The 21544-nt window shown below is 44.0% G+C and overlaps 1 protein-coding gene across 1 annotated transcript; it reads left to right on the top strand.

The window, feature by feature from the left end:
* Positions 1-6912: 6912 nt before the first annotated feature.
* LOC138354153 (UPF0754 membrane protein SERP1382-like) lies at positions 6913-15693 on the top strand. The gene is made up of 2 exons (XM_069308041.1): positions 6913-7053; positions 14227-15693. The coding sequence occupies exons 1-2, from the start codon at positions 6913-6915 to the stop codon at positions 15691-15693; spliced, it is 1608 nt and encodes a 535-aa protein (XP_069164142.1).
* The last annotated feature ends 5851 nt before the right edge of the window (positions 15694-21544 follow it).

Genomic DNA, 21544 nt, shown 5'->3' with positions numbered 1-21544 from the left:
GGAGTTTTTCTACTCCCCAAGCCCAGCCCGAGGCCAGGCTCGACTTGTGAGAGTTTGGTCCACCAGGCTGTTGCTTGGAGCGGCCCGCAGGCCCACATATACCTGGTTGATGGGGTTCTGGGAGTTCTTCTACTGCCCAAGCCCGGCCCGAGGCCAGGCTTGACTTGTGAGAGTTTGGTCCACCAGGCTGTTGCTTGGAGCGGCCCGCAGGCCCACATATACCTGGTTGATGGGGTTCTGGGAGTTCTTCTACTCCCCAAGCCCGGCCCGAGGCCAGGCTCGACTTGTGAGAGTTTGGTCCACCAGGCTGTTGCTTGGAGCGGCCCGCAGGCCCACATATACCTGGTTGATGGGGTTCTGGGAGTTCTTCTACTCCCCAAGCCCGGCCCGAGGCCAGGCTCGACTTGTGAGAGTTTGGTCCACCAGGCTGTTGCTTGGAGCGGCCCGCAGGCCCACATACCCACCACAGCCCGGTTGGTCCGGCACTCCTTGGAGGAATAAATCTAGTTTCCTCTTGAAAATGTCCACGGTTGTTCCGGCAATATTTCTTATGCTTGCTGGGAGGACGTTGAACAACCGCGGACCTGTTTTATGTGTTCTAATGTTTTTTGAAAGTGTCTAGATGCTTCCCATCTATTTTTAGTGTGTTTTTCCCCTATTTCAAGTGTTCTCCATACTGTTCAAATGAACTTTGTCTACCCTGAGTACATGTTAAGTTTGAACCCGTGCAAACAGGGCTTTTGTGTACCAAAAATATACATGTTCAGTGCTTGACATTGGCATCCATATACATGTAATATACATGTAATATGCAATATACATGTAATATACATTGGTAAAAATATACATTGGCATCCAAAATTTCTTGAGACTGTTGGGATTATTGACGCCAAACTTGATGAGTTTTAAACATAAAAACTAATAAATAAAGGAACATTGCATAAGGCCTATTAGTCCATACGAGGCAGCTTCTGTTTACATATTGTCTAACCTACGCTTGAAACAAATCACTGATCCCACCTCTATTATGTTACTCGGTAATTTGCTACATATATTTAGAGCCTTTTTTTTTCAAAACAACATCCAACTCAGGTCTTTCCAAAATCTCAACTTATGCAGTTTATATCCATTATTTCGTGTTTTATTTTGGGTTAATATATTTCAAATCTAATCTATATCCCTTTTGCTATTCCATTTCATAAATTGGTATACTTCAATCATGTCACCTATTATTATAGATAATATAAATTATACTTTGTATTCTCTCTACCTAACAAAGTATTTTTATTCCTAGGGTTAACCCTGTCATCTTTCACTGTGAATTATTGTCCATTCAATATTACGAATAAAAGTGAAGTGAATAATCCATAAGATTATGAAGCGAAAGCACCCCAATCTCCAAATTTTGTAAATGTTGTATGCGAAACATTATACAATTAAAAAACTGTATATTCAGAGTAGATGTCAAGCTTTCGTAAAATTATCTTCATGTATTATAACCGGTTGAACTCTTTCCCCGATATCACATGATATCATAAACATGGGATCAACTGTCTTCTTCCTTTATGGTAATCGTGGGGGCGATAACCCAGGAACGGTATTTCTAAGTTGTTATCCTGGGAACTTGGGTGATAGCGTATTTATGTCGGTAACTCACAGTATTGTACTGGGAGTGGTGAAGTGTAAGAAATTGTACTTGAGTTAAGAAAATACCTAAATAAATATTGAAGTGGACAGAGGAACAGAAGCTTCTATATTCAGTTACAGGTCCCGCTCCTGTGCCAGGTAAGTCCACTACGGGATCACCATAGCCCGTGCTACTTGCCCCGCTCCTGTGCCAGGTAAGTCCACTACGGGATCACCATAGCCCGTGCTACTTGCCCCGCTCCTGTGCCAGGTAAGTCCCCTACGGGCTCACCATATCCCGTGCTACTTGCCCCGCTCCTGTGCCAGGTAAGTCCACTACGGGATCACCATAGCCCGTGCTACTTGCCCCGCTCCTGTGCCAGGTAAGTCCCCTACGGGCTCACCATAGCCCGTGCTACTTGCAAATGCTTGATCCGAGTAGCTAAATTTAAAGCAACAGCAACATACTGTCTTATCACTTGAGAATGAACCATGTAGGTTCGAAACGTTAAGCATATTCGTAATAATTGTAATACATTCTAAAGTTCATTTTTATTCATTTAGAATGAATCTGACATTTAGAGAAATCCTCTTCGAATTAAATCCAGATGCAAGAGCACTAGTTAAAGGGATAGAAGCCCTAAACAAGAAAAAAATCAAAACGTAATATGCAGTCATATATATATATATATATATATATATATATATATATATATATATATATATATATATATATATATATATATATATATATATATATATAAAGTGTGCGGAAAATCCACAGAGAAATCTGAAAGAAAGTGAACGTTTCGGCCTGTTAAAGCCTTTGTCAACACCAGGCTTCAACAGGCCGAAACGTTCACTTTCTTTCATATTTCTCTGTGGATTTTCCGCACACTTTATATATATATATATATATATATATATATATATATATATATATATATATATATATATATATATATATATATATATATATATATATATATATATATATATTCGTCTGCCTTACGAAGGCGTTTGAGTTACCTTCGGCAAAAGTGATGTATGTGTTCTTTATCTTGAAGTGTGTACAGGGAAAGAGCTACATGAGTGGAAGGTCTGTTGTGGTTGGTATAATGTATTGCTAGCAACGGTTGCTGAAGGACCCATCAAAGGAAAATAAATTGCCTGTCGTGTTGCGCAGTATTGGAGTAAAGGGAGCAGAAGAAAGGCCTGTGTGTGTGGTGGGTAATACATTGGCTTACAGAACACAGAATTACATGTTCATATTGTCTTTATGAAACGCGGTTCGTTTTCAATTGAATTATTGTGAGAGAAAGATATAAATTTGACGATATTTAATATTTCGCTTTCCTGGATGTAGGTAGACTGGGTATATATGCACTTTAGGCCTGTATGGAGGTTTCCTCTCAAGGTGGAGGTTGATTCTTTCCAGGATTCAACCCCCACAACAGTTGCCTATCTCCCTGGTACCTATTTTATGCTAGGTGAACAGCTGCATTAGGTGAGAGGAAATGTGCCTATTTATGTCTCGCCTGGGCATGTGTATGTGTGTGTGTGTGTGTGTGTGTGTGTGTGTGTGTGTGTGTGTGTGTGTGTGTGTGTGTGTGTGTGTGTGTGTGTGTGTCTGTGTGTGTGATACAGAGAAATATAATCGATAGATATGACAGAGGAAAATCAGGTCAGGAGTCAACACTAAACAGCCGACGATTAGAAAGGTGGGGCCCAAGAGCTAATAGCTCAAACCTGCAGGCACAAACAGTGAATACAAACACATAACCTCACCTACACACACACACACACACACACACACACACACACACACACACACACACACACACACACACACACACACACACCCACACACCCACACCCACACACACACACACACACACACACACACACACACACACACATACACACACACACACACACATACACACACACACACACACATACACACACACACACACACAAGGTAAATCTCAAGCGATTGACCACCTTCGAGCAAAAATAAATGGTCCAATCTATTATTAGAGTCTAACGACTTAATCTATATATCTTGCTCAAAAACAAATTAGATTTTGTGATATATGTCTATAATATATGACAGTCATTAGCGTCATGGAAGGATTTATGCATAGGAGGTCAGGGGGGAACTCTGGTCTTATTCTCAGTAAACTTCTGATAATGTGAAGGAAGGTTGAATTAGGGATTAATACCTCTGTCACAGAGTGAGAGAGAGAGACAGAGTGGTGAGAGGGGGGCAGACAAAGAGAGTGGGGAGAAGGGGGGGGGGGCAGACAGAGAGTGGGGAGAGGGGGGGGCAGACAGAGAGAGTGGGGAGAAGGGGGCAGACAGAGAGAGTGGTGAGAGGGGGGCAGACAGAGAGAGTGGGGAGAGGGGGGGGCAGACAGAGAGAGTGGTGAGAAGGGGAGCAGACAGAGAGAGTGGGGAGAGAAGGGGGGCCGACAGAGAGAGTGGTGAGAAGGGGCAGAGAGAGAGAGTGGTGAGAAGGGGGCAGACAGAGAGAGTGGGTAGATGGAACAGACAGATAGACAGCGAAGTCTTCTGGGTGTTTTCTTCCTGATAATGATCTCTACCTCTGACAGAAATTCTCATAACTCGACGAGTGAAACTTTCTTTCACTCGTGACTCCTGATATATCCATAGGGTATATCTCTCTCAGTATAACTGGTGATTTTCGCCTCTCTAGTATTGACCTTCTTGAATTCTTGCTGTAGTTCTGAGTGATTAATGAATATTACTGTCCTCTGGGCTCGTGTTCTCTCTCTCTCACTGCTGGATTCTGTTCCTCTAAGCCACTCTTACTCTCAGCATCCTACGCTCTTGGGGCCAGATTCACGAAAGGACTTACGCAAGCACTTACGAACGTGTACATCTTTCCTCAATCATTGACGGCTTTGTTTACATTTATTAAACAGTTTACAAGCATGAAAACTTGCCAATCAACTGTTGTTATTGTTATAAACAGCCTCCTGGTGCTTCGGAGCTCATTAACTGTTTAATAATTGTAAACAAACCCGCCAAAAAAGGAGAAAAGATGTACAGGTTCGTAAGTCCTTGCGTAAGTGCTTTCGTGAATGTGGACCCAGTTCTTTCTGCCAGCCACCTTACCTCATAGATTCTCTCACCTATTCTCTATCTCCTTAGTCTCTCTTCCTCCTAGCTTCTCTGGCCCCCTAGCCCCCCTCACTCTTAATCCCTCGTTCCAAAACTGTCTATCTCTTTGCCTCTTGTTCCTAGCTTATTTGTCTATCCTAGTTTCACTCAATCCTAGCCTCTGTCTTTCCTAGCCTGTCATGCTCCCAGAACTTCGCTTCTAACCTATATCAGTCCTACCGTCTCTCATTCCTAGTTTCTATTCTATTATCTTCTATTAGTTCTAACCTCTCTCGTTCCTAGTCTCATTCCAAGACTCTGCCTCCTAGCCTCTCCTTCCTATCCACTTTCTGTCCATCCCTCTTAACCTGTCTCTCACACTTGTAAGTTTTACCTACGGGATCATAAAGACAGGATCGAGTCTCCCTACAACTATCAAGAGGCTTAAGCCTTACCAAGGGCATCCAGGGTCGTTAAGTGTTCAATTACGTCGTCGTAGGGTGTCTTACCTCGTCAAGGGCGGCCAGGAGGACTCACCAAGGGCGTTCAGGGTGGTTCAAGCATCAACAATGCTTCTTAAGGAGTTTCACGCCTCAAGAAGGGCGTCTAAGGGGATCTACACTTCAAGAATGGCGTTTAAGAGGATCTACGCTTCAAGAATGGCGTCTAAGAGGATCTACGCTTCAAGAAGGGCGTTTAAGGGGGATCTACGCTTCAAGAAGGGCGTTTAAGGGGGATCTACGCTTCAAGAAGGGCGTCTATAAGGGGATCTACGCATCAAGAAGGGTGTCTAAGGGAATCTACGCATCAAGAAGGGTGTCTAAGGAAATCTACGCATCAAGAAGGACGTCTAAGGGGATCTACACTTCAAGAAAAAGTCCAAGTGAATCTACACTTCAGAAAGAGCGTCCAGGAAAAGGAAGCTGCACTTTAAGGAGGGAGAAACTGTGTAATATACGCTTCAATAAATGTAAACATAGCCACCATGATTGAGGAAAGTTGTTGAGGGTTTGTATGTGGTTTGAGACTGCAGTTGACCTCTTCTTAGCTAATTGAAACCCCGTGCTCTTTCAACGTCTTAATTGGCCTCTCGCATGCTGCGTTTGATACAGTTCTGTAAGCAGGAAATTCTTAAATCTCGTCTGGTCTTTGAAGGAAGACAAACATTGTTATTTCGCTAACGTCAAAGTGCGGTTATGGAGTTCTCTGGGAACATTTTATATTCTAGAGGTTGAAAGTTAAGGCTTTCGTTGTTCACTATAATGTCAAGGAGATATGTTTTCACAGATTAGCCAGCAAGAGATCTTATCCGATGAGAAAGAGAGAGAGACAGGGAGCCATAGTCTCCAACCCATCAATACCAGATGGGAGGGGGGAACCCACAACCAGCAATTCAGGAACTCCATAGTGAACTGCAATACCCCCACTTGTCATTCCATAGAAGCCCCCATCTCCACCTCACCCCTAGCTCAAACAATCCCTTCCCCTCTACACAATACCATGACACCTAAATCCTCCCTCCCCATTACACCGACCATCCCCTGAAGCCTCATTCCTTGGCCCTTCTTCCTGCTCCTAAGCACGTCTGAGCAAGATCTGAGCCCTTCATCCCCTACCTCCATACCAATCCCCTGGTACCTACCCAACAGGAAGACAGACCTACCCAAATAGTCTTGCCCATGGAATAGCTTCGTACATCAGTGGAGAGTGTGTGTCATAATGTACAAAGGAAAGTGAGCTTCAAGGTAATGTACTCAAATGTCGATGGGATTACAAATGAAGTAAGTGAACTGGGCGAAAGAGCACAAGAAGAAAACCCAGTTGTAATAGCACTCACAGAAACGAAATTGTCAGGCATCATAACAAATGCAGTGTTTCCACAGGACTACTATATAGTAAGGAAAGAGAGAGGAAGGGAGAGGAGAAGGAATGGCCCTGCTGATTAGGAAGGACTGAAGCTTTGAAGAGGATATCCCAGTCGATATATCGACTGGGATATCCCAGTCGACTGGATATCCCAGTCGACGAAGACCTCAGAGACTACATAATAAGAACTATGACAATGGACTTAAGATAATAGTAGCATAAATTTATAACCCTCCATTAATTGATAGAAGCCATTCTATCATTCTGAGCCAAAATCTCAATTGACCCACAAAAATGAGAGGTAAGGATGAACCAGCTAGACTCGATCTGATAACCACATTAAAGGAGTCAGACATAAGGGATGTCAAATTAGAAACCCCCTTGGGAATGAGTGACCACAACGTAGAAGGGATAACTTATTTAAGGAAGGAATCAGTAAGAAAAAAGGCTGGCTTACCGAAGAGGGAACTATGAAGAGATGAGGAAGTTCCTAATGGAAATACCATGGGAAACAAACCTGAGAGAAAAGACTGTATAAGATATGATGGACTTCGTCACCCAGAAGTGCCAGGAAGCTGCAGACAGGTTTATCCTGGCCCAAAAGGAGGAACATTAAAAACAACAGAAGACTGAGCAACAGAAACAGCAACAGAAACGGCTATATGTGGAAAATAAGTACTCAAATTAGTCATGCAGACGTTAGAAAGAACTTTTTCAGTGTCAGAGTAGTTAACAAATGGAATGCATTAGGCAGTGATGTGGTGGAGGCTAACTCTATACACAGTTTCAAATGTAGATGTGATAGAGCCCAGTAGGCTTAGGATTCTGTAAACCAGCTAATTGATAGTTGAGAGACGGGACCAAAGAGCCGAAGCTCAACCCCCAACAAACACAACTAGATGAGCACAACAAGTTGAGAACTTTCTACTACAACATTAAAGTCCTGAAACACTTTGCAATTGCAATATCACCTGGAGAAATTTCTCTTTCACGACCATTTTATTGACTCGGCGATAAGTAAAGTTTCCATTACCACGTGATTCGACATCTTCGTCCAGAGATTTATTTCACATCTTTATCAAAATATTCGTTTATGACTTCACGAATCAATATTTTCGTATTACAACGATCTTATATATCAATGTGAATTAGTTGCTGTAGTTCAATGATAGACTTTCCAAACTTTATGAGTCAATAATCTCACATGATGAGTCCTCATGCTTGGATGAGTCTGAAGTCTGTCATTCATTCATTCATGCCTTCCTATCAAGATGTTTTATCATGCATGAGTCAAAAGTCTTCCCTTGTGACATTCTTTCATACTTGAGTGCATCGCAAAGACATTACACGCAAACACACCCACACGCAAATCAACCCAAAGACCTTACCAACGCCTTGAAACCCATCTTCCACCAACCCAATTTAACCCAAAAAGCTGATCAATTCTTTCCTTTCTGAAAAATCGTATCAATATTTTTTGGTTCTACCCCTGAAATATTTTTCCTGCGCATATCTCTGTATTTTCCTTCTTGCATGTATTAAATGGGCAACCAACACCTCAGAGGAAATCAACAAATTCACGAGGCTGGTCCGCCCGACGGTTTCAGGAAGTGAGACACAGTCTGCTGCTTGCAAAATATTCTCCTATCACGGAGAGAATTCCTCAGACTGAATATCGATGCAACAGGTTTATACAGGATGGTAACTACTGTTGGAGCAGCCTTGGAAGCCAAGGATAGCAGTTTTGTTGTGGTTGCCAGGATAGCCATGCTGTGGTTGTCAGGATAGCAGCCTAGCTGTGGGAGCCAGGATAGCAGCTTTGCTGTGGTTGCCAGGATAGCAGCTTTGCTGTGGTTGTCAGGATAGCAGCTTTGCTGTGGTTGTCAGGATAGCCATGCTGTGGTTGTCAGGATAGCAGCCATGCTGTGGTTGTCAGGATAGCAGCCTAGCTGTGGGAGCCAGGATAGCAGCTTTGCTGTGGTTGCCAGGATAGCAGCTTTGCTGTGGTTTTCAGGATAGCCATGCTGTGGTTGTCAGGATAGCAGCCTAGCTGTGGGAGCCAGGATAGCAGCTTTGCTGTGGTTGCCAGGATAGCAGCTTTGCTGTGGTTGTCAGGATAGCCATGCTGTGGTTGCCAGGATAGCCATGCTGTGGTTGCCAGGATAGCCATGCTGTGGTTGTCAGGATAGCAGCTTTACTGTGGTTGCCAGGATAGCAGCCTTGTAGTGGTTGCCAGGATAGCAGCCTTGTAGTGGTTGCCAGGATAGCAGCTTTGCTGTGGTTGCCAAATGTAGTTGCAACGAAACCAGCATTATTGAAGTTGCAACAAATACACCTTTTGTAGTGGCAACACAGCATTATCTGCCACGCTGAATCAACGCTGAATCAACGCTGAATCAACGCTGAATCAACACTGAATCAAGACTGAATCACGTTACGAGATATTAACACTGATCTAGGCGTCAGATTAGTCACACTGAATGCACTTGTAACGATGTCATTACTTTTAATTACAGAGGAAACTGTTCCACACGACCTCTTTGTAAATTAACACCCCCCCCCCCCCAAATGGTTCCCGCTCCATAGAATCAGTTGCCACCGGAAACACCCAATTTAGATCTTTACTCTCGTATCGTGGAAAGAGCTGAAAAATCCCTGCATGACAACATATTCTGAAATGATTGAATGCAAATTGAAAGGATATATATATATATATATATATATATATATATATATATATATATATATATATATATAATATATATATATATATATATATATATATATATATATATATATATATATATATATATATATATATGTGTGTGTGTGTGTAAATATATATATATATATGCTATTTTTCGTGTCTGTGTCACCCCTCAAATGTTCATCTTTAGTTCTTTAAAATGTTCCAATCGTATAAGGAGTAAAGTTGCATTTGTTTCTCTGAGAAAATGAACAGTTGCCACCAGACAATACTTCAAAAGTTGTCATGCGACGATGTTCGAAATATACCATTAGACAACCTTCCAAAGTTGTGAGTTAAATATATATCTCGGAAGATAACCGCAGCTTTAAGCACATGACGAATGAAAGAGACAAAGAGAAAAAGATTAAGAGAGAGAGAGAGAGAGAGAGAGAGACAGAGAGAGAGAGACAGAGACAGAGAGAGAGAGAGAAACCAACTCAGAGAAACATTGCACTCTACTCTTCAATACAAAAATACTTCTTTCCCTGAAGGAAAGAAGGAAATATGTCCCTGTCATTAATCCAACCTCGACTGGGAAAAAAATAAAAATAAAAACAGAGTTCTTTTCTCCCAAGGCAGAAATGTTTTTATATGAGAATTTGTATTTATTATTTATGTCGGATTCCCAAAAATTCTTTTCTCCTCGATCACAATTGTTTTACTGTCTGTTTTATCAATGCCATCTCTAAAGGGCAGAAAATATCTGAGTTTGAGCAAGGCAGGAGAGAGAGAGCGAGAGAGAGAGCGAGAGAGAGAGAGAGAGAGAGAGAGAGAGAGAGAGAGAGAGAGAGAGAGAGAGAGAGGGAGAGAGGGAGAGAGAGAGAGAGAGAGAGAGAGAGAGAGAGAGAGAGAGAGAGAGAGAGAGAGAGAGAGAGAGAGAGAGAGAGAGAGAGAGAGAGAGAGAGAACGAATGTGTGAGAGAGGAGTCAGACAGGGAAGACAGGGAATATATATCAGAGAAATACCAGAATGCATGGAACACAGTGACAAAATGTTACTTAACTTCTGCACTAAATGCTTTCCAGTCTTAAGTCTTTTTTCAGTCTCAAACACCAAGAAAAGGGGGAAAAAAGTCCAATAGCAGTAAAAGCAGACCCACGTGTCTTCCCACCCAAGCATTAAACAATATAAGAAACTTGTATAGAACATTCGTCGGTGTGGAAACTGTCTTCCTCACGTTTAATAAGACGTCAGGAAAATATGCAATAAGGAACGGCCCGTGACGCAAATTTTTCACACTGTGCAAACATGGTTTCGTAGCAGAGAATTTGTAGATTTATTTTTTCAAGATTTCTCGGTTTATACTTGGTTGTAAGTAACAGTTCTGCAGCAATCAACCCATACTTACACTTTAGGTGGAGTAGTGGTACTACAACCAGATTAACATACAAAAGTATTTGGCTTTTTTGATGGTTCGACAACAGCCATACAAATATAAACACTAGTTAGGTTGAGGGAAAAATATATATAATAGGAGCTGCCTATTATATATTATATAATAGGCCTATTATATATGGGCCAATAGGCCTTCTGCAGTTCTCATTATTACTATCCCCTACACCTTACTTCCCTCCTCAGCTCTCTCGTGCCTATTTACTGCCTGTCTCCACCTCCTCATTTATAACAGCTTGATGGTTAAAAGCAACCAACCGGTTTACGGGCTATTCATGCCCGTGCCACCTCTTGGGTGGCTTAATCTTCATCAATCAAAAGCAACCTCAGAATACTGAGAAAATAAAATTGTACCACTTACGGGCTATTCATGCCCGTGCCACCTCTTGGGTGGCTTAATCTTTATCAATCAATCAATCTCCTCATCACAATCGACTTAAGAATGGTCCAGGACGGACCGAAACGTCGTCGTCCCTTCAACTTCTAATGTGTGGTCTGGTCAACATTACTTAAGTTGATGATTCGACATCAAACTCAAAAGGCACAAAACGGTTCGAATCCTTGGGCTAGACACTAAATACTGGCAATTATAAAAAATTATATAATAATAATTATAATATCTTGATTCAACAATTAAGAAATTTGTTGTTGAAGTCAAACAGTCAGTCGACTGTGTGATTGGCTGCATCACATCACATCCTTGGGATAGACAACACAGCATCTTGAGATCTTGAGATGATTTCGGGGCTTTTTAGTGTCCCCGCGGCCCGGTCCTCGACCAGGCCTCCACCCCCAGGAAGCAGCCCGTGACAGCTGACTAACACCCAGGTACCTATTTTACTGCTAGGTGGCTGCATCACATCACATCCTTGGGATAGACAACACAGCATCTTGAGATCTTGAGATGATTTCGGGGCTTTTTAGTGTCCCCGCGGCCCGGTCCTCGACCAGGCATCTACCCCCAGGAAGCAGCCCGTGACAGCTAACACCCAGGTACCTATTTTACTGCTAGGTAACAGGGGCATAGGGTGAAAGAAACTCTGTCCATTGTTTCTCGCCGGCGCCTGGGATCGAACCCAGGACCACAGGATCACAAGTCCAGCGTGCTGTCCGCTCGGCCGACCGGCTCCCTGACATGATCACATTCCTGACACATCTCTACCAGACGTTATGCCTGGACCTCGTAGCCTGGTGGATAGCACGCAGGACTCGTAATTCTGTGGCGCGGGTTCGATTCCCGCACGAGGCAGAAACAAATGGGCAAAGTTTCTTTCACCCTGAATGCCCCTGTTACCTAGCAGTAAATAGGTAACTGGGTGTTAGTCAGCTGTCACGGGCTGCTTCCTGGGGGTGGAGGCCTGGTCGAGGACCGGGCCGCGGGGACACTAAAAAGCCCCGAAATCATCTCAAGATCTCAAGATGCTGTGTTGTCTATCCCAAGGATGTGATGTGATGCAGCCAATCACACAGTCGACTGACTGTTTGACTTCAACAACAAATTTCTTAATTGTTGAATCAAGATATTATAATTATTATTATATAATTTGTTATAATTGCCAGTATTTAGTGTCTAGCCCAAGGATTCGAACCGTTTTGTGCCTTTTGAGTTTGATGTCGAATCATCAACTTAAGTAATGTTGACCAGACCACACACTAGAAGTTGAAGGGACGACGACGTTTCGGTCCGTCCTGGACCATTCTTAAGTCGATTGTGATGAGGAGATTGATTGATTGATAAAGATTAAGCCACCCAAGAGGTCGTAAATTTCAGACCAATATTTTTCTCTTGGTTCCGTACCAGAGTCGTAAATTTAAGTCTTATTAACACGTACAAGCACATCATTCCAAACTTTGGCTCATCCTAAAAATTGCCTAATATCAACGTAACAAAAAAAATTCAGGCCTCTCCTTATACCAAAACAGTATGGGGATCTGCAGTAAATAAAAGGCCGCCAATAGCCATTTAAATACTGATTAAAAAGCATCACAATCAGTTACACAATCAAATGAAAAATAATTAGAAAAAACATCAGATCTTGATTGTGTTAATCAGGTCTGAAGAAGCCATTAGGGGGAAAAAATAAGAAGGCTGTCGACTAAGATGATGATGATAGAAAATCAATACCGAGATCCTAACGACAGGAAGCCAATTCAAGATGAAAATGTCTCCCGTTAACTCTTATGTAACGAAGGCATAAAATGGCATTAAAAATATTACGAAATTCCACATGAGAGGTAAAAAAATATATTTTCTGCTAGAAAACAAAGAGGAGATATATAAATAAACAACAGAAAGAGAGAGAGAGAGAGAGAGAGAGAGAGAGAGAGAGAGAGAGAGAGAGAGAGAGAGAGAGAGAGAGAGAGAGACAGAGAAAGAGAGAGACAGAGCAAGAGAGAGAGAGAGAGAGAGAGAAAGAGAGAGAGAGAGAGACAGAGAAAGAGAGAGAGAAAGAGAGAGAGAGAGCAAGAGAGAGAGAGAGAGAGAGAGAAAGAGAGAGAGAGAGAGAGAGAGAGAGAGAGAGAGAGAGAGAGAGAGAGAGAGAGACAGAGAAAGAGAGAGAGAAAGAGAGAGACAGAGAAAGAGAGACTGAGAGAGAGAAAGTGAGAGAGAGAGAAAGAGAGAAATAGAAAGAGAAAGAAAGAGAAAGAGAAAGAGAAAGAGAGAGAAAGAGAAAGAGAGAGAAAGAGAGAGAGAGAGAGAGAGAGAGAGAGAGAGAGAGAGAGAAAGAGAAAGAGAAAGAGAGAGAGAGAGAGTGAGAGAGAGAAAGAAAGAGAGAAAGAGAAAGAGAGAGAATGACAGAATCCTCGACAAATATTGACATACACAGAGACAGAAAAATAAGGAGAGAAAAAAATAGATATATGGGAGCCAGACCCTAAAATTCCCATCATCTTGATCCTATAACATCACCAGCAAACCGCAGCGCGCACATTCCCACATTTGCATGTGCAAAGACAGGCAACACGATATCGGAAACCGATTACGGCCGGTCTATTCGTATTTGGATAACGTTTCCAAATGTTGTAAAGTGTAGAGATTATTACCCTGATACCGAGAACGTTGTTAACAGCTGTTGTGACGTCACTGAAGGGGATTGGATTCGCCCAACATATTCACAACGTTTTGGTACACTATTGTAAACGTTTTCAAAACGTTTAAACAACGAAATAACGTTTGTAAAAAAAAACGAGTATGTTATATAATCCTTCGTTTAAAACGTATCTATAATTGGTGAAAATATTATATGCCAAAAAGATATTTTTTTTCTGGATTCTGTTATATAATGGTTATATTAATTTGCCTGAAATAAATCTATATACCAAATCAAATCATATATTAATCTTTTGCTGTTTTTTTGCTTGGAGATATTTGAGATAGTTAGTAGCAAATAGATGAATATATTGTTAGTTATGTCAGTGAGAAGAGTATATTATTGCATGGGGGCTTAATCACCTGACTACTTAAGCACCTGGTTAGTGAACTACTGAAGAGCCTAACTGGTGAACTACTTAGGCACCTGGTTAGTGAACTACTGAAGAGCCTAACTGGTGAACTACTTAGGCACCTGGCTAGTGAACTACTGAAGAGCCTAACTGGTGAACTACTTAGGCACCTGGTTAGTGAACTACTGAAGAGCCTAACTGGTGAACTACTTAGGCACCTGGTTAGTGAACTACTGAAGAACCTAACTGGTGAACTACTGAAGAACCTAACTGGTGAACTACTGAAGAACCTAACTGGTGAACTACTGAAGAACCTGACTGGTGAACTACTGAAGAACCTGACTGGTGAACTACTGAAGAACCTGACTGGTGAACTACTGAAGAACCTGACTGGTGAACTACTGAAGAACCTAACTGGTGAACTACTGAAGAACCTGACTGGTGAACTACTGAAGAACCTAACTGGTGAACTACTGAAGAACCTAACTGGTGAACTACTGAAGAACCTAACTGGTGAACTACTGAAGAACCTAACTGGTGAACTACTGAAGAACCTAACTGGTGAACTACTTAAGTACCTGATTGAAGAACTACTTATGCACCTGACTGAAGAACTACTTAAGCACCTAACTGAAGAACTACTTAAGCACTTGACTGAAGAACTACTTAAGCACCTGACTGAAGAACTACTTATGCACCTGACTGAAGAACTACTTAAGCACCTGACTGAAGAACTACTTAAGCACTTGACTGAAGAACTACTTAAGCACCTGACTGAAGAACTACTTAAGCACCTGACTGAAGAACTATTTAAGCACTTGACTGAAGAACTACTTAAGCACTTGACTGAAGAACTGCTTAAGCACCTGACTGAAGAACTACTTATGCACCTGACTGAAGAACTACTTAAGCACTTGACTGAAGAACTACTTAAGCACTTGACTGAAGAACTACTTAAGCACCTGACTGAAGAACTACTTAAGCACCTGACTGAAGAACTACTTAAGTACCTGACTGAAGAACTACTTATGCACCTGACTGAAGAACTACTTAAGCACTTGACTGAAGAACAACTTAAGCACCTGACTGAAGAACTACTTAAGTACCTGACTGAAGAACAACTTAAGTACCTGACTGAAGAACAACTTAAGCACCTGACTGAAGAACAACTTAAGTACCTGACTGAAGAACAACTTAAGCACCTGACTGAAGAACTACTTAAGCACCTGACTGAAGAACAACTTAAGTACCTGACTGAAGAACTACTTAAGTACCTGACTGAAGAACTACTTAAGTACCTGACTGAAGAACTACTTAAGTACCTGACTGAAGAACAACTTAAGTACCTGACTGAAGAACAACTTAAGTACCTGACTGAAGAACTACTTAAGTACCTGACTGAAGAACTACTTATGCACCTGACTGAAGAACAACTTAAGTACCTGACTGAAGAACAACTTAAAGAACTGACTAGCGAACTTGCAAAATAATTTCGTAATTAACCGTATATCAAAATCATTCAGTTTTGTTCCAGTTTCTCAAATTATTGTCTGCATAAACACAAGAATAGTACCATTGTTTTAAATGGTACAATAGTGCCTAAAAATTAGTCACATTGACACTCAGGTGTTGCAGGTATTAGTTTGTCAAACATATGACTGGCTACTTAGGTGTTAGAAGAACAAGTCTCTCAAACCTGTGTTGTATGAGTCAGGTCTCACAAGTGTTTGTCATATATTTGGTACACGACTCACGTTTGACAGGTGTCTGTCACACGTGTTTTATTTTGATTATTTACGCCCTTTCCCACCAGTGTTACAATGATACATGTGTCCCACCAGTGTTACAAGGATACATGTGTCTCACCAGTGTTACAAGGATACATGTGTCTCACCAGTGTTACAAGGATACATATGTCTCATTGTGATTTTCTATAAGTTAACAAAGTTACTGAAACAGTGAACTAAGTCAAAAACTTGCGGAGTTGAAAAGCGATTTTGAATCCCTGAATTCCTGTGATAAACTTTTCGGGCTGAAACGAATGTATACAGCGAGCAAAAATCATGCAAAAATATTCGTAGCGGTTTAATACCACACACCCGTGTATGTCTGTGTATTTGAGAGAATACATATGTGTGAGGGAGAGGGTGATTGTATACCACAGGATGTATACTGAATACAGGCAGCCTCTCGTGGTGAGTATACGAGTATACACCAATGCAACTCATCAACGCCACTCATCAGCACCAGGTGTGGCGTTGATTCAGTGAGGCAGTATCAAGTAGATCCTTTCAGGTGTGTGAAGTGTGTATGTGTGATCCTTGTCGGGTGTGTGAACTGCTAGACACCTGACTATTGCTCATGAGTTTAGCAATTCCTGATAAACGCGAATTTGTTGAGAAATTGTGGAATTTATGTAGAGTTTATCTTAATTTTTTTTTGTCCTATCCTTAATGTGTTGCATTTCTTTGTTCTTTGCTGTATTCCCCTTCTGTATTCCCTCTATTTTCTCCCCTATTGTGGTCCACTACCTTACCCTACACTACTTCTTCCCCTAATACATTCCCTTGTTCACGTTCTATTACTCACAAGCATATGAATACATTACTTTGTCCTCGTTCTATTACTCACAAACATAATACATTCCCTTGTCCTCGTTCTCTCACAAACATATGAATACATTACCTTGTCCTCGTTCTATTACTCACAAACATATGAATACATTCTCTTGTTCTCGTTCTATTACTCACAAACATATGAATACATTCTCTTGTTCTCGTTCTATTACTCACAAACATAAGAATACATTACCTTGTCCTCGTTCTATTACTCACAAACATATGAATACATTCTCTTGTTCTCGTTCTATCACTCACAAACATAAGAATACATTACCTTGTCCTCGTTCTATTACTCACAAACATATGAATACATTACCTTGTCCTCGTTCTATTACTCACAAACATATGAATACATTACCTTGTCCTCGTTCTATCACTCACAAACATAATACATTCCCTTGTCCTCGTTCTATTACTCACAAACATAAGAATACAGTAGCCTATAGAACCATTATTGAACCACACGAAGCAGTTCCTCTATCACCCATTTGCACCCACTTGCATATTTGCTTCAATTGCTTGAAGCAACTGAAGCTCTCTCAGGTCTGTTGTGATTCCAGGAAACTCTGACATAAATCTACAGTCCCACGTATCTACCAGTATTTACTTTCTGCTTGCTGAATAAAAATATACATTTTTTTTCATAGTTTCTTGTGTATTCATTTTGAATAAAGTTTCAGGTTTCGTGGGTATATATTTTTAGCGTTCGAATTATTATTTTTTCTGCTGGGTCTTTTCATCCATTCGTATGCAACCTGTTCTCACAATAGACGGTTCGTTATAATACTAAAAAGACAAAGTACAAGAACGTCATAGTTAGTGTATTGATTCATTAGTTAATGTAATTATATTTCCCTCCCCAAATAATTTTCCGAAACGATAAATTAGTAATTTTTATAACAGAAAACGGCATTCCAGTTACGTTTTTTTTAATTTGTGAATACACAAGGCAGACCAGTTTTTATGTTTTCGATATATGTGCTGAACAATTTGGTCAAGATAATTCAATCACACTTGTAAAGTGAACACTTTTCAGGACATTAAGTATAGCAGAAGAGCAGTCACTGACATTCAAAGGGAAGATAGCACAAGATAACGCTTTATGATATCAACAAATTAGGACACATTCTCCATCACTATCTGTGATAAATGATTTCAGAACAATTAGTGTGAGGCACTTTGAGTTCTGTAGCTACTTGAGACACTCAGGAATATTGGAGGAGTGTTGAGTGTGTCTTAACTCTAAGACACAACACTCAAGCCGTCTTGTCTCACCCGCAACACTGACGCTACACAGTGACGTGTCTCCCAACACCACGAACGTCAGACCCTTTATATAGTATGCAGCTCTAGCACGGAGCCCACTACCTCCCACCCCCTCCCACCCCATAATACAAGGCTGGTACGAGAGTTTTAGGGAGTAATATACAAGGGAAAACTAATGAAACTGAAGCTCACGTTACTGAAGGCCACAGCTGGAGGGACATGATCACAACTTAAAAAATACTCAGTGGAACTGACCAGGTAAAATAAAAGTGGACTTTGCGCCCCCAGGTCCAGTAAAAGAGGGGACCTCGACGCCCCCAGGACCAGTAAAAGGGGACCTCGACGCCCCCAGGTCCAGTAAAAGGGGGGCCACGCTTCCCCAGGTCCAGTAAAAGGGGGGCCACGCGCCCCCAGGTCCAGTAAAAGGGGGGGGGCCATGCGCCCCCAGGTCCAGTAAAAGGGGGGACATCGACGCCCCCCAGGACCAATAAAAGGGGGGCCACGCGCCCCCAGGACCAGTAAAAGGGGGGACCCCGCGCCCCCAGGACCAGTAAAAGGGGGGCCACGCGCCCCCAGGTCCATAAACAGGGTTAGGACATTTACCAATAATTACATAATGGTAACCGCGTGTCCTGTAATACAACCCGTTCTCGCAAATTTAATAAGTCAATATTGACTTATTAAATATGTGCATAGGTGACATACTTAACATAATAGTTTCCCTTGAAAAGCTTCATAGAAAACACCGACCTTACCTAACCTACTTAGTATGTTAAAATAAGCATCTTATAGCTTCGTAATTACAAGTGTTACTTAACCTATTATAGGTATAGGTTAGGTAATAATTGTAATTACGAAGCAATAAGATGCTTATCTTAACATACTAAGTAGGTTAGGTAAGGTCGGTGTTTTCTATGAAGCTTTTCAAGGGAAAGTATTATGTTAAGTATGTCACCTATGCACATATTTAATAAGTCAATATTGACTTATTGAATTTGCGAGAACGGGTTGCTGTAATATTGTGTTGAAACAAACATCGGACACAACAAGCAAGTGGAACGTACCTTAAGCTGGTGGAGTTGTGTCCCGCGATGAGCTAAAAAAGCCTTACCTGTAATGACAGAAAAAGTCATTATTAATGTGCCTATTGACAGTCCTATATACACATTATAATCATATACCACATATATAACATATGAATGGTCACATCCACCTCCATGTTGGTATGCTGGAGGTGGAGACGGAGGTCACCCTTGAGGCTCAAGGTGGTGCTTACCTTCTCCTGAAGGATGGTTGTGGGGTCCGTAGTGGGGTCAGGCACGGGGGTCCGTAGTGGGGTCAGGCACGGGGGTCCGTAGTGGGGTCAGGCACGGGGGTCAGCGCTGGCCGTAGTGGGGTCAGACACGGGGGTCCGTAGTGGGGTCAGGCACGGGGGTCCGTAGTGGGGTCAGGCACGGGGGTCAGCGCTGGCCGTAGTGGGGTCAGACGCGGGAGTCAGCGCTGGCCGTAGTGGGGTCAGGCACGGGGGTCAGCGCTGGCCGTAGTGGGGTCAGACACGGGGGTCAGCGCTGGCCGTAATGGGGTCAGACACGGGGGTCAGCGCTGGCCGTAGTGGGGTCAGGCACGGGGGTCAGCGCTGGCCGTAGTGGGGTCAGACACGGGGGTCAGCGCTGGCCGTAGTGGGGTCAGATACGGGGGTCAGGCACGGGGGTCAGCGCTGGCCGTAGTGGGGTCAGGCACGGGGGTCCGTAGTGGGGTCAGACACGGGGGTCAGCGCTGGCCGTATTGGGGTCAGGCTCGGGGGTCAGCGCTGGCCGTAGTGGGGTCAGGCACGGGGGTCAGTGCTGGCCGTGGTGGGGTCAGACACGGGGGTCAGCAGGGTCCGTAGTGGGGTCAGGTACAGGGGGCCAGCGGGGTCTGACACGGGGGTCAGTGCTGGCCGTAGTGGGGTCAGACACAGGGGTCAGCGGGGTCCGTAGTGGGGTCAGGTACGGGGACCAGTAAAAGGGAGGACCTCGACGCCCCCCCCCCCGGACCAGTAAAAGGGGGGACCCCGACGCCCCCAGGACCAGTAAAAGGGGGGCCACGCGCCCCCAGGTCCATTAACAGGGTTAGGACATTTACCAATAATTACATAATGGTAACCGCGTGTCCTGTAATATTGTGTTGAAACAAACATCGGACACAACAGGCAAGTGGAACGTACCTTAAGCTGGTGGAGTTGTGTCCCGCGATGAGCTAAAAAAGCCTTACCTGTAATGACAGAAAAAGTCATTATTAATGTGCCTATTGACAGTCCTATATACACATTATAATCATATACCACATATATAACATATGAATGGTCACATCCACCTCCATGTTGGTATGCTGGAGGTGGAGACGGAGGTCACCCTTGAGGCTCAAGGTGGTGCTTACCTTCTCCTGAAGGATGGTTGTGGGGTCCGTAGTGGGGTCAGGCACGGGGGTCCGTAGTGGGGTCAGGCACGGGGGTCAGCGCTGGCCGTAGTGGGGTCAGACACTGGGGTCAGCGCTGGCCGTAGTGGGGTCAGACACGGGGGTCCGTAGTGGGGTCAGGCACGGGGGTCCGTAGTGGGGTCAGGCACGGGGGTCCGTAGTGGGGTCAGGCACGGGGGTCCGTAGTGGGGTCAGGCACGGGGGTCCGTAGTGGGGTCAGGCACGGGGGTCAGCGCTGGCCGTGGTGGGGTCAGGCACGGGGGTCAGCGCTGGCCGTAGTGGGGTCAGGCACGGGGGTCAGCGCTGGCCGTAGTGGGGTCAGGCACGGGGGGTCAGCGCTGGCCGTAGTGGGGTCAGACACGGGGGTCAGCGCTGGCCGTATTGGGGTCAGGCTCGGGGGTCCGTAGTGGGGTCAGGCACGGGGGTCCGTAGTGGGGTCAGGCACGGGGGTCCGTAGTGGGGTCAGGCACGGGGGTCAGCGCTGGCCGTATTGGGGTCAGGCTCGGGGGTCAGCGCTGGCCGTAGTGGGGTCAGGCACGGGGGTCAGCGCTGGCCGTGGTGGGGTCAGGCACGGGGGTCAGCGCTGGCCGTGGTGGGGTCAGGCACGGGGGTCAGCGCTGGCCGTAGTGGGGTCAGGCACGGGGGTCAGCGCTGGCCGTAGTGGGGTCAGGCACGGGGGTCAGCGCTGGCCGTAGTAGGGTCAGACACGGGGGTCAGCGCTGGCCGTATTGGGGTCAGGCTCGGGGGTCCGTAGTGGGGTCAGGCACGGGGGTCCGTAGTGGGGTCAGGCACGGGGGTCAGCGCTGGCCGTATTGGGGTCAGGCTCGGGGGTCAGCGCTGGCCGTAGTGGGGTCAGACACGGGGGTCAGCGCTGGCCGTAGTGGGGTCAGACACGGGGGTCAGCGCTGGCCGTAGTGGGGTCAGACACGGGGGTCAGCGCTGGCCGTAGTGGGGTCAGACACGGGGGTCAGCGCTGGCCGTATTGGGGTCAGGCTCG

The sequence above is a fragment of the Procambarus clarkii genome, chromosome 61, assembly GCF_040958095.1.
Source record: "Procambarus clarkii isolate CNS0578487 chromosome 61, FALCON_Pclarkii_2.0, whole genome shotgun sequence".
Classification (NCBI taxonomy): domain Eukaryota; kingdom Metazoa; phylum Arthropoda; class Malacostraca; order Decapoda; family Cambaridae; genus Procambarus; species Procambarus clarkii.
The sequence above is the reverse complement of the archived record's forward strand: the minus strand, read 5'-3'. Positions and strand labels throughout refer to the sequence as shown.

What these genes read in the sequence shown, in the direction of transcription:
- LOC138354153 (XM_069308041.1), top strand. Translation starts at nt 6,913, where the DNA reads ATGAGAGGTAAGGATGAACCAGCTAGACTCGATCTGATAACCACATTA. An exon ending in CTTATTTAAGGAAGGAATCA is followed by an intron (nt 7,054 to 14,226) that starts GTAAGAAAAAAG and finishes TGACTACTTAAG; the next exon opens with CACCTGGTTAGTGAACTACT.